The sequence below is a fragment of the Cryptotermes secundus genome, unplaced genomic scaffold (genome assembly GCF_002891405.2).
Source record: "Cryptotermes secundus unplaced genomic scaffold, Csec_1.0 scaffold430, whole genome shotgun sequence".
Taxonomy (NCBI): Eukaryota; Metazoa; Arthropoda; class Insecta; order Blattodea; family Kalotermitidae; genus Cryptotermes; species Cryptotermes secundus.
This window is the reverse complement of record NW_019721010.1, coordinates 838,512-851,681: the sequence shown is the minus strand read 5'-3', so window position 1 is coordinate 851,681 and position 13,170 is coordinate 838,512. Positions and strand designations below refer to the sequence as shown.

Below are 13,170 nucleotides of genomic sequence, written 5' to 3'. Positions count from 1 at the left end.
GCTGGTATAGTTCTCAGGGTCCTCACCACGATAAGGTGGAGACACCAACGAAGGGATATTATGCAATATTAGTAAGAATGTGCCGATCACAGTGGCCGCGCGGTCTTCGCCCTCTCGAACATTGAGATCGTGGATTCGAATCCCACTCAAGGCATGGATGTCTGTGTTAAGTAGCGGCCTTGCGACGGATTGATCCCCCGTCCAAGGAACCCTAACGATTGTCTTCGATTAGAAACTGAACTGAAACTAAGCGTTTCACCGATGCCCTGTGCTCCAAGTGGGAGCAACAGGAATAGAAGAACAAGAACAAGAAGCGATAATGTAGTAGGACTAATCAGTTTTGTGGAAATCGTAGATAAAGCATGATTTCAGTACATGTACAACCAAAACAGATGAACTTCGAAAGTACTGAAAGTTCTTTATTACCCTGAAAACGACAACATTTTAGAATCAGTGAATCACTGGGCATTCGTTTTCAGTTTCTTACACGAAGTAATCTCTCCCTCCAAGATCCCCAGGTATCCATATACTTAGTCTATATGCACTTATAGCGTGGGCCGATGAGAGATGAACTTCAACTAAAGATCGATAGAATGTCGGCTGGTCAGAAATTTTGTGCAGTTCATGCCATTAATGTTGAGCTGACAGAGGGAAACGGAAATACATATGAAAGAAACCCTGTCCCAATGCTACATTGTTCACCACAAATCCCACATTTGGATTTAACTCCGTGCAAAGAAGTTACCTGTTGACAGCACAACACGTGTGGATTGATCCTTGCGGATTTTAAAAGCCTTCGCTGTTTTGTATATTTTAAGGCGACGTGTAATTTTCGTTATTTGGTAGAAGCACTCAGTCACCAGTAACTGTTCACAGATGAGAAATCACGCCAAATAAATTCAGATCGAACGGGCCAGTGCGTAGCATGTATAAGCTTAATTACACTGAAAGACACGTGACTAATTGAGCGGCGTATAGCATTATAAGTTTCATTATTAATTCGTCAATTTGTGATCCATTAATTTCTAGTAAATTATTGTAACTTAGGATATATTATGTGTAGTGGTAACTTTTTTCATCTGAAAAAGAACACAAAAATGAAACCTCTTCGGATGGCTCTACGAGGACGTGCCTTCTGCACAGTGATGCTACTTATGTAAGATTAAGAGCCTTTGTTTTGTTTTGCCAAGTTGGTCGCAGTTTGTTATTGGCGGCAAGGCATTGAGTATGGATACAGGAAAGTGATCACATGAATACACCACTGTAAGAACCGTACCCGCTTGCTACCTTTAAACCGTTGCACGCCAGTTTTGCAGAGTATAGCATGCGTTTTTGCACGAAGTAACTAAAGTGAATGTGTAATAGGAATATAATGTCTGTTTACTCGTGTTTTGTAATACACCTTTTTGACAAGCATCCGCATTGAATATTTCTAGCTGAATTTTGTTTTGGTAGGCCATCTGTTTAAACTTCAGTTGGACTTTCGCAGTTTTCTCAGAAATGGTTAACAGTGGCGCATAACGCAAGATACAGACCTATAACTTATTTAAGAGATCCATTAACTTTTACGTGAGATATTTTTGGACACCTTGTATATTAAACGAAATACAAGATAAAATTGACTGTCTGTAGTATGTAGAAAGATGAACTTTGCAGCTATTCGATAGTTTCGGATATAAATATTTATTTTCACAAAATTCCTGTATTTTTAGTTCATATGTTATGGCCAGGCTGTTGTAATTGGTAGTTTCTTTAATTCGCTTAGTGGGGGCTGGAATCCAACTTGGTCCACTCGGCACGGCGTCCACTGATTGGCCTATTGTAGCTTGCCACGGGTGATTATGATGATGGAGAATTTGGTGGAATGAAGATTGGCAGGGGAAACCGAAGTACTTGGAGAAAACCTGCCCCAGCGCCACTCTGTCCACCACAAATCCCATTTGACCAGACCTGGGATCGAACCCGGACCGCCGCGGTGGGAAGCCAGCGACTAACCGCTTGAGCTACGTAGCAAAATCAAAAGTGAAAATGTGCCCTTCTTTCCGAATATGTTCTTTGCGAGTTTGCATTCATCTGTATTGTTAATGTTAATTTTCTGCGATTTTGTTTTGTTTTATGTTTATGTTTTGTTTTCGTTTTATGCTTCTGGTGCTGAACCATCGTGACACAAATGTGTCCTGAAAGTTTACTAATGCGATAATGATGCTATCACATGATTTTGAAAGGAATATGAGAGGAAACTGGAAGCCGCCATTGAAAACTACGTTGGTGTTAAGTGTATCGTAATGCAACAAAGACTGGAAACCTCTTTTTGCCCAGAAGACCAGTAAATTCACTGTCATTTAATGGGATAAGTGCAGTTGACTGGGCATAGCTGTTATATGCATAGGTTTGTTGTGCACGTATCAGTCCCTGAAAATGACCAGTTTTATACTCTTGGAGATGAAGAATGATGACATCCATCTGTGGTTATAATTTATTTAAAATCCATCCAGCCATTATGTTTTTAATCTACACAAGGTACGACCTTCGTATTTTNGAATATGAGAGGAAACTGGAAGCCGCCATTGAAAACTACGTTGGTGTTAAGTGTATCGTAATGCAACAAAGACTGGAAACCTCTTTTTGCCCAGAAGACCAGTAAATTCACTGTCATTTAATGGGATAAGTGCAGTTGACTGGGCATAGCTGTTATATGCATAGGTTTGTTGTGCACGTATCAGTCCCTGAAAATGACCAGTTTTATACTCTTGGAGATGAAGAATGATGACGTCCATCTGTGGTTATAATTTATTTAAAATCCATCCAGCCATTATCTTTTTAATCTACACAAGGTACGACCTTCGTATTTTGCTTTTGCTTTACTAACTCAGTATAAATAATTCAATCAAATTTGAAGATGATTATGAAGTTGTAGGTTACATTACTTTTGAGGTGCCCTGTAGAACAGTTGATTTGCTTTCAAGCGAACCACTCTCTTTTGCCTGTTGACGTGCCACGTCAGAAGACGTTACAATTGTAATTAACTAAATTAATTTGAATGTCAGATTAAGCGATTAACATGCCAGCTCGCTTAGTAAAGGCCGCCGCTGAGGATTGAAGTGGATGTGTACGTTCCTGAATCCCTTCTAATGCCTTTATGTTGTTCCACTGCGTCCCTGTTCATTGGCTGCTGGACCTGTTGTGTACCGCCTTCGGTGAGAAGTGTGTATGCACATTCCCGGTGCCATACTGGGAATTTTGCTTATACTTCACACGCCACGTATTACTCAGAATCTTAAGATTCTATAAGTCGTTATTAAGCTTAGAAAGAAGCAAAGGACTAAAGACATGTGGTAACACTTGGTCGTGATTATTGCTTGAGTTTTCAAAGTAGAGAAAAACGCAAGAACCTCTAGCAGACGTTATAAGGTGTTAAGAATATGTTAATTTGTCGTCACTAGAATGTAGGCAAAATTTGTAGTATAACGGTAATTAATAAACACCTTTAAAATGTTGTAAATTTCAGGTATTTAGGAATGCCATTGACAAACGAAAATGCATTCACGAAGAAATTAAGAGAACAGTTTCAGTTCGGGAAATGCTTACTGCCATTCAGTTAAGGAAATGTCTCAATAGCTTGTCAGTTAATAAACTTTAATCATCCCACGCCTTCTCTTAAAACCTAAAATTAAAATATAGAGAACTGTAGTTTGAGATTGGCTGGATATGTAACTCGCATGTATATATAGGACACGCATACAAAATTTCAACCTATAAACCTGAAAGGCTGAACCCAGTTGGGGTGACCTTGGTGTAGATGACATCTCAGAGAAGTAGGGTTTGAGAGTGTGAGTTGGGTTCAGCTATCTCAGGATAGGGACGCATGGTGGACATTTGTAAACAAGGTGATGACCAGGGCCCGGGTTTTGATGACCTGAGAAGTTCAAAAAATGACCTAAAGGAGAAAAGAAATAACATTTCGCTTCCATGTTATTCACAATTTAGAAAACATATGAAGAAAAATTCCCTAAAATGGCCAAAAATTACAAGAAATACCATTAAAAGTCAAAAAATTTACCCTAAAAATGAAAAAATGACCTTGAACCTAAAAATGACAAAAAAGTACCTATAAAATTTACATTTCTGTAACCAGCAGCTCATATCCGAGATTTATATATTTAAGAGCATCGCATAGGATACAAGGAAAAAAAGATGACATGTCATCAAAATCCGGGCCCTGGTGATGACCCTTCGAGTTTCATAAACGTCGCAAGATTTCTTAGCCAGAGGAGGCACTGATAGAATCTGTTCCATTAACAGTGTTTCTATCGAACGGTGCTTTGTAGGAGTAACTCGGCCGGAAACTGACTGACCTGACAAGTGTCTAGTCTCTTCGGAACTACCTACACATACACTCACGCAATTCAGCACTGTTATTCACTTTCTTGGAGCCAAAAATTCCATTTTGAAGGTTTAAAACCCCTATCTTTATTGCATACATCTTGTTGTGTAACTCTGTGTCATCACAGAATAATTGCACCGCAGACAGAAATATAGAGAATATGTAGGAATTGTAGTATCACTTGCACGCGAGTAATCAGCCACATAACATGTAAGTAATCACCTATACCATACTACATAATTACGCATAGCTCACAACCGGACTATATGAACACACCTTCTGTATATTTTCAGATATGTAACTGACTAAAACAACGCCGAATCCAAGACACAAAATTACCCTCTACTCTATAATTTACCAAGGGCATTCGCTTTACTTGAATAATAATTCCTATGTGATGTAATTAATGATCAATTAAAAATAAATTACTCATTTTTCTATCAAAATTGATATAAAAATGAATAACCCCTAGGACTAATATTACAACATTAATTTAGTAACAAGACATGATAAAGAAATTGTTAACGATATTTATATCAATACAGGTACTAATATGGATCCAAAAACAAGAGATATCATGAAAACTGCCTGATGATGATCCAGTTGGATCGAAACATGTAGTAGATACAGAATAATAAACAAATGTTAATACACTAATACTGGTTTATTTATTTACAGTTTTGTTGTGTTGACGACCACATAATAATAATAATAATAATCATGTTTTTTCTGAATCCTGTATTCGAGCTTCTCATTTCACCCATGTGTACTGCACGTATATGGAAAGCACAATAGACTATTTTAGGTCGCGGTGCAAGGGCCGAGAAGGCCCACCCCTTATACATTCATACATTCATTGCACGTGTATCCTACGCTATGTTTTGCTTCGATCCCGCTGTCAGTGCGTTGACGTTGGTGCTGTATGATGTGTATTGCCTGTAGCCGTTGCTAAGGAGGTGCAATTGTTGCAGGCTGAACGAGACGGTCTCAGTCGGGCGCGCCAGGAGCTAGAGCGGAAGTTGGAGACAAAGGACCTAGAGTTGCATGAAAAGGAAGAGGAATTATTCCTACAGTTGGAGAAGGTGGTACGTCTTGAAGAGGACTTCGAAAAGGTAAGTACTGGCTTTTCTCTTTATATATTTTTCCCCCGCATTTCCTATTTATTTAATCTCCGTTTGGTCCACGTCATTTCTTAGCGCCTCTTTTTAAAATGATGGTAATTTTTGTTCTTCGCTCGAACTCGAGTCTCTATCAGAACATTACGTGACAAATGACGAAATGCTTTTTATGTGTCTTCATCTTTAAATTATGAAATTACGCGGGACAAATGTTATCGATATCTTTGTGAGATAGTAAGGCCAGATCTATTTTTTTATTTCTTAATTAATATTACTCGTACTTTGGTTTTGTTTATACATGCTTGGTTTCATAGCTTCGAATGGGTATTATTTTAAGTTATAACTTGCGAATACTGAAGAAGGAGGCGATTCTAGCCTCTTCATATTAATATGCCAGTCCATCTACGTAAATCTGTGGATGGGCTGAAGAAGAGTGCCACGAAATGTCTCAACGAATATAGCCATTCTGCAGACAAAGAGTCGAATCCACGCCGTCCTTGATACATAGCAGAAATGCAGCGTTTCATATCTAATGCCTCTGAATAGTACCTGGGTCCCTATGAAAGTTGGTTCGATTCCACTCGCTGCCCTTAGTATCATGGGAATCGTTGCCTGGAGCAAGCAGAAGGCATCAGTTGGTGCCTGAGGGCTGGCTTTCGGTTTCAGGGTTGTGCATTGTTTAGATGGGTGGCGAGCCGGCAGCGGGCTGCGTGTGTGTATCGATTGTGATTCCCAGTTGCTCGCGAGATGCTGGTGACCCAGAACGGGGCGCGTGGAAGTGCCCGTTTTCCACTTTTGACCTTATCTAAGACCTGCCTCATGCAGATTATCGCAGCATCTCGAAGTTAGAGCAGGCCACGGAACACAAGAAGTGACGGGGCGTCTGTTTTTCAAAGAGATCAGTCCCTCATCTCGAGGAAGGCGCCATCTAATGTTGCTGTTTTGCCATGGAAGACGCGTAACAAAATATAAATAAATAAAGATATTCTCTTCCTGTGTTATGTTAACACGTAAACAGACGAACCTGAGGGGAACTGAAACAAAGCCATCGTGTTGTACTTTTAAGTTGGTTTCACTTCCCAGAACATGTCTGCCAAGTCTCACACTGGACTGCACAAAGTTCATGTCTAGGTGAATGGACTGCTGCTTGGCAAACAGTCAAGTTTTATGGCATTTTGATTTACATGGCAGTTCGATAAAGATTGGGACGTTTTGAAGATAACTCGACAGTTTACGTCAGTTATCGTTCTAAATATTGTTTTGCCAAGTAACCTTAAATTTCGCGATGAAATTGTTCATTCGCATTTTAATTACGATGCGCTCTCAACTAATTACCGAACAGATGGTCTCATGCATACGTCAGGCCCTTTTAAACACTATATATCAGTGTTATTGCGTACAATTTGCAGCCCAAAACCAGGAAAGAGAAGGGCGTCTCAGTTCGCGTGGGAGAGAGAGAGGGAGAAACTCGGATGTCAAAGGGCAGACGTTTGTCTGTTGATCTACAGGATGGTTAAGACGGACGCACGGTATGGGGGAGTGGGTGTACAGATCCACATTTGCTTGACCTCGGCACTAGTTGGAGGTGAGTGGTCAGCTTCACGCCCCTGCCGCTTTACCCCCGGGGAAAGAGCCCCCGGTACCCATTGGATAGGAGGTTGGGTGGATCCCAGAACAAGTCTGGACGATTTGAAGAAGAAATTCGTGCCCCTACCGGGACTCGAACTCCGGCCCCTCGGTCGTCCAGCCCGTAGCCAGTCGCTGTACCGACTGCACCATCCCGGCTATTACATAGGAAGTGTGTTAATTATAATAACTCTATTAGTTGTTAGCATTTTAAATCAGTACGTAATTCCTAGTTATCAAAGTTGTGGTGGAGAAATCAGCTGATTTCTGGGACGTTATTCACCTTCTTTACAATGACACAAATGGAAAGGTGTAGTCCATTAGAAAACATGTACGATATGTTCCCAGTGCGTTCCTTGCGAGTTTGCATACACCGTTGACCTCAATATTAATTTTGTGCGGAATCGAAACTCTTATTGTCTATACGTATCTAATATGGGAAGAGCTAGTCGCCACAAATGTCAGAGAATAGCTCCAGAAATGGCTTCTCCTTCTCTTGTGTTAAATGTAACTTGCGCCATATAAAAACGTTACAAGTAAAGGTTGTGAGTGTCAGCGTTGTCTATATTTTATGACATGGACCAGGGCTTGGTAGGGTGAGCTTGTCAAGTAAGTGCTCGACCTGAGTGAATAAAAATTGAATTAACTGGATTTAAGGTCCTCACAGTTGTGATTATGATGAATTTTGTCTTCTGGGATATAACGCTTTTGGGTCCGATGGAAGTAAATCAACGTTTCTGAAGAAAATATCNATGGACCAGGGCTTGGTAGGGTGAGCTTGTCAAGTAAGTGCTCGACCTGAGTGAATAAAAATTGAATTAACTGGATTTAAGCTCTGGTTTCTTGCTTGGCTTATATCTCGACACTGAAGATAGAGGCCGTATGGTCCTCCGAAACATCTGTTTACTTTCACCGGGCTGCACGACGTTATATCCCAGAAGATAGAACTCAAAAATTAAATTCGCTGTGCTAGATCCCCGCTCCCTCCAAATATTAAATTGCACATATAACTATTCTGTAGTGTTGGAGATTAATATGCAGATTGGCGAGAGGTGCAACGTCCCCATTACGCGTTCATTTTTGTGCACATCGTTGAAATAACAGAATTATCTTGATTAACGCTGTGTGTGCATGCATTCCTTCTTACTTACGTAAAGTCTAGTTTCAGTTGGTACCGTCTGTGGGTGTGGAACTTGCTCCTACTGTGGGAAGACCGTGCACTAAGGGTAAGGGGTACTGAAAACTAAGTACTAAGGAGAGTTTACAAACCTAAGAGAGAGGAAGTAACAGCAGAATGGAGGAAATCACATTCTAAGGAGCATCATAATTTCCTCTCTTTGCAGAACGTATTAAGGTTACCAAATTAAGGAGAATGGGATAGGTGGGAGTTGTATTACGCATGGGGGGGGGGAGAGGAAAACTGAAGAAGGAGACCACTTTGGAGCCCCTGACGGTATAGACGCGAGATAGTATTAAGGTGCATATGAAAGAAATGAGGTGTGTAGGTTGTGGACTGGATCCATATGGTACAGGATGAGATTTAGTGGCTGGCTGTTATGGCCACGGTAATGAACCTTCGGGCTCCATGAACGGCAGAACATTGACCACTTGAGCACGCATCAGGTTTCCAAGGACTCAATACAATTAATGTAAACCCAGCATAACGAAGAACTGGAAATATTGGTGATGTTACATGCTTTTTAATTACACATTTTCTCCATTAGTTCCCGCTCCGTCGCCTGATACGCTGTTCACCTGTTTTAAGACGTCTTACGATTTTCTGAAGGCCCATTTTGAAGCCCGCTGTGCTAAGGACATAGTCTCACCGTGTTATTTATATAAACAAATGTTTATACTGAGTTTACTGTGTAATTCTGGCCTTGGTGGTTTATTTGTTTTCGGTGCGTAAGGCCTTTAACGTAAGGACGTCGAACGCGATAGATTTCAGTCCAAACGAACAAGAGACCTATCACTTCTAATTTCGCTATTTAGAATAAGTACAAATGCAAGTGTCCCACTGTCCTTGGACACGCTTTGTTTGGTTCACATGAAAGGTTCCATGATACCACGTCTGCCTGTGTGTTTGTCTACCCGTCTCCCTAACTTCGTTTGGACCGACTTATCGATTACCATGGAAGTTTTATAAGAACGTCACGATAGTGGAATATTTGGTAAAGATTTGCTACAGTTGTTTGAGTACAGCTCAGTTATGTTTCATATTGTCTGATGTCTGAAGTAAGGTCTGCATTTCTTGGATCCTCGGTACGAAACATCATTATGAAAGTCGTAAGTTGACTAAAGACCTTTATGCCAATATCATCCCGTTATCTGTGTTTTAGCGCTTAAGAAACAAGTGGTGACTCTATGTACCAACTGATTTAGCATCAACAAAACCTCTTCATTTTGACCACACATTCTATTTACGGGTTTCCTTTGATTGCCAGCATAAACAGCGATCATTTCCTGAGAGAGTTTTTTCTCTCTGGAATGAGGACGTTTGTGTTCTTGTGAGGTAGGATCTGAATACATTTCAGCCTTCGAAACATTAATGTCTAGATACCGTGCTTCTAGATAATTTTAGAAGAGGTAGACATACGTTAGTGCCATTCGAAAGAGAGCAGAGAATGTGTGTAAAGTCGAGATTGCTGGAATTTAAGTAATCATTTTTCACCGAGCACTGACAACTATACACAACGTTTCAGGAAGTTGGCTGTATTCATTCTATTCCTGGCGTTAGTGGCTGCAGTGGCTGTTGTCTTCTGCTTGGTATACACGATTAGGGTTTGGTCCCCACCACAGCTACTAATGCTGAAAGTAAAATTAAAACAGAACTCGTCTGTCTGTATAATTACAACCAGTCATCTGAAGAAGCAAGTAGAGCCCACTGTCACGTATATTGAATATGCTTGGTTGCAGTTCTGAAAACATTCCAGTTTTTTTAGTAGATAGATTAGTGAGGATGAGGTGGGCAGGTCATGTAGCACGAATGGGGGAGACGAGGAATGTGTATAGGATATTGGTGGGAAAGCCAGAAGGAAAGAGACCACAGGGAAGACCAAGGCGTAGGTGGGTGGACAATATTAGAATGGATCTTAGAGAGATAGGATGGGATGTTATGGATTGGATACATCTGGCTCAGGATAGGGACCAGTGGAGGGCTCTTGTGAACACGGTGATGAACCTTCGGGTTCCATAAAATGCTGGGAAATTCTTGAGTAGCTGAAGAATTGGCGGCTCCTGAAGAAGGGCTCAGCTCCATGAGTAAGTAAGTAAGATTAGGGATCTCTGTCCAGCCGTACAGTATAGTATAGTATAGTTTCTAAACAGGTGGCTGTGTTCAGAGTATAGGAAGGCTCGTGATACTTCCCAGAACGTATTTCATGCGAATACTTTTTGTTCTCGTTCGCTAAATATATCACCTGTAACCTTAAAAATGTGAAGAACTGTTATTAGAATTGTTAATTATGACATGAGCCATTAAAAACCATGCTCTGCGAGAATTGTACCACTCCCTTATTAAAACCAACTAATAATATTAATTAGTTTTCGTCATAAGCCATCATCTGTATTTTGACAACCATGCATTTGTTTCTTAACGTAGTTAACTCGACTGCACCGTTCTTATTATAGTAATCACAGTTACAACTCATTAAAATTTAAGATTGTCATCAAACCATGACAGGTTTCCCGTTTGCTTGACGTTAGAATGTAACACGCCATTGCTTGAAATGTCAGTTTCGAATTCAGGGACGATGTCCCAAGTTAGTTTTCAATAAATATACATATGTATATGTACATATGTTCATGTCATGTAAGTGAGCGTGTATTCATGTTAATTAAAGACTACGCGATCTTTCATTCAAGGCGTGACTATTTCCAAGCTCGTGCGAGCTTTGCATGCTGATTGCGTTACTAGTTACTCTCATTCTTGTGGGTCTAACTGTGAGGTTTTGTTTCCCTGCAAACATAACCTGATTGATACTGCAGCTGGAGTCAGTGCTAGTCTCGTGGTATGAGTTGTCTATTGCAGCCAGTTGACCGCGCCATATCTCAAGCGGTTAGTCGCTGGCTTCCTACCACGGCGGCCCGGGTTCGATCCCGGGTCTGGTCAAGTGGGATTTGTGGTGGACAAAGTGGCGCTGGGGCAGGTTTTCTCTGAGTACTTCGGTTTCCCCTGCCAATCTTCATTGCACCAAATACTCCACAATCACCCTCACCTATCATCTGGGGTTGGTACAATAGGCTAGAAGCAGCCGCAGTACAAGGGACTTGGTCCCACCCCACTAGCAATAAAAAAATATATTGCAGCTAGACCTCTGAGCCCGGGTGAACTGAAGCCTCATTCACAATTTGGTAGCTGGGGGACATCAGTTATTAGTGTCGGATTTTGATGGCTGGCACAGGAAATAACGGCGTGAGATAGCGTGCCCCAACACCCGTACCAGGCAGTAACGTGTTCCTGCAATTCGCACAAAATGAGCTCTTCCTCAAACAGACCCCGCTTACAGCTGCGCACAAAGGCAGTAAACGTTCTGAACCTTAGGCTGATGGACTTCAGATGACCTTAAAATTGCTATGCGGCCCCAACATGAAAGACATTCTCAAAAATGAATATTTACACGAGGTATAAATTGGTTTATTTATGGTAATGCTGACTGCACATTAGATCCTGTACCCGAATAATTTATTTTACATTTCATGGCGTTTTATAAGCCATTGTGTCTAGGTTAATAGGATTTTGTGTGATGAAAATGGCCATGCTCTGTAAAAATTATTGTTGCGAAGTCCAAAGAAGTGAAAACCGGATGGCCTAATTGAAGACAAATCTGGCAGAATCTTCTGCGGAAGGCTATGGCTCAGAAAGGGCTGTTATGCCACTGATGGTGATCATCATGGTGATGATGAACATATCTCATTAATATTAATTTTGGTATCAGAAATAATATATTTATTCTCCGAATTAAGCAGTGAATATACCATTCAGTGGCTATGCAGTCGAAGCCAGAATTTTGACAAATCTTCGGTTTCAGTAGATTTTGATAACTGGGTATTCAGTTGACAGATACTATAGACCTAATTATAATTTTTGACCCCTATTCTTTGTCATTTCAGAGAGATATATCTGATTATTCTACCGTTTAACACGCACGGCTACATCTGTGAAGAATATACAGGTCACTGACTAAAATATACTTTTATTCATATTTCTTCTCTTCGCTTGAAAGAGCAGTTTACATGTATGTGTCCTGATGAGGTGGATTTTTCAATTGACCTAATCCTTCCAGCCACACTATGGCCCTGGGGTCGACTCAACCTCTGACAGAAATGAGTACCAGGAAGATTCCTGGGGGGTAAAGGGCGGCCGGCGCGTAAGGTTGAAAACCTCACCACTATCTGTGAGCCGATTGTCCGGAACATGTGGGAGCCTCGACCTCTCACAACCCTATGGGCCTCCACGGCCTGTTACAGTGACCTTCTGCCCTTTGATAGTCTAGCTGACACATGCAGAACCTTTGGGTTCTGTTGGAGAGATCAGTGGAATGTATTTTTCACAGCAGTAGTGACAGAACAAACACTATTCACGGAGATCTTCGGAAACATTGAACGGTAATAGTGGTGCAATGTCAGATACTGTATTCGTGTAAAGTAGGGATTCTCGGATGCCTTCTACACTTCATATGATCCTTAAATAGACAAGCGTAAAGAAACGTTTTGTATCATTGCTAAGGTGAATGACACTTTAATCTGGTTAACAGTTCTACTTAGTATTACAGAGATTTCGTGTTCATATTTTGGCCGGGGGACCTGATGTCCAGACATAGTTTTCGTTTGTCAACCTTAGCCCCTACAGGCAAGTGCCGTTGTGGCTCTTTGCTACATACACACACAGTTTGGCCTCCAGTTCGGCCTGCACAGTTGAAGACTGAAAGGCAAAACTGACATGTGTGGTGCGGCCGGCCGACCAATCGTTTGGACTGTTGGCCTGTGGGAAACCCGTCAGTCCGTCAGTTCTGCCTGCAGGACCGTAGCACGTGACGTGTG

General features: G+C 41.2%; 1 protein-coding gene across 1 annotated transcript in view; it reads left to right on the top strand.

Moving 5' to 3' along the window:
• Nucleotides 1-13,170, top strand: part of LOC111875157 (abnormal long morphology protein 1) — a 177,513-nt gene that overhangs the window by 127,516 nt on the left and 36,827 nt on the right. The window contains exon 4 of the mRNA XM_023871223.2: nt 5,356-5,496. Within this exon, the coding sequence (XP_023726991.1) occupies nt 5,356-5,496 (141 nt within the window). The remainder of the gene's footprint in view (nt 1-5,355; nt 5,497-13,170) is intronic.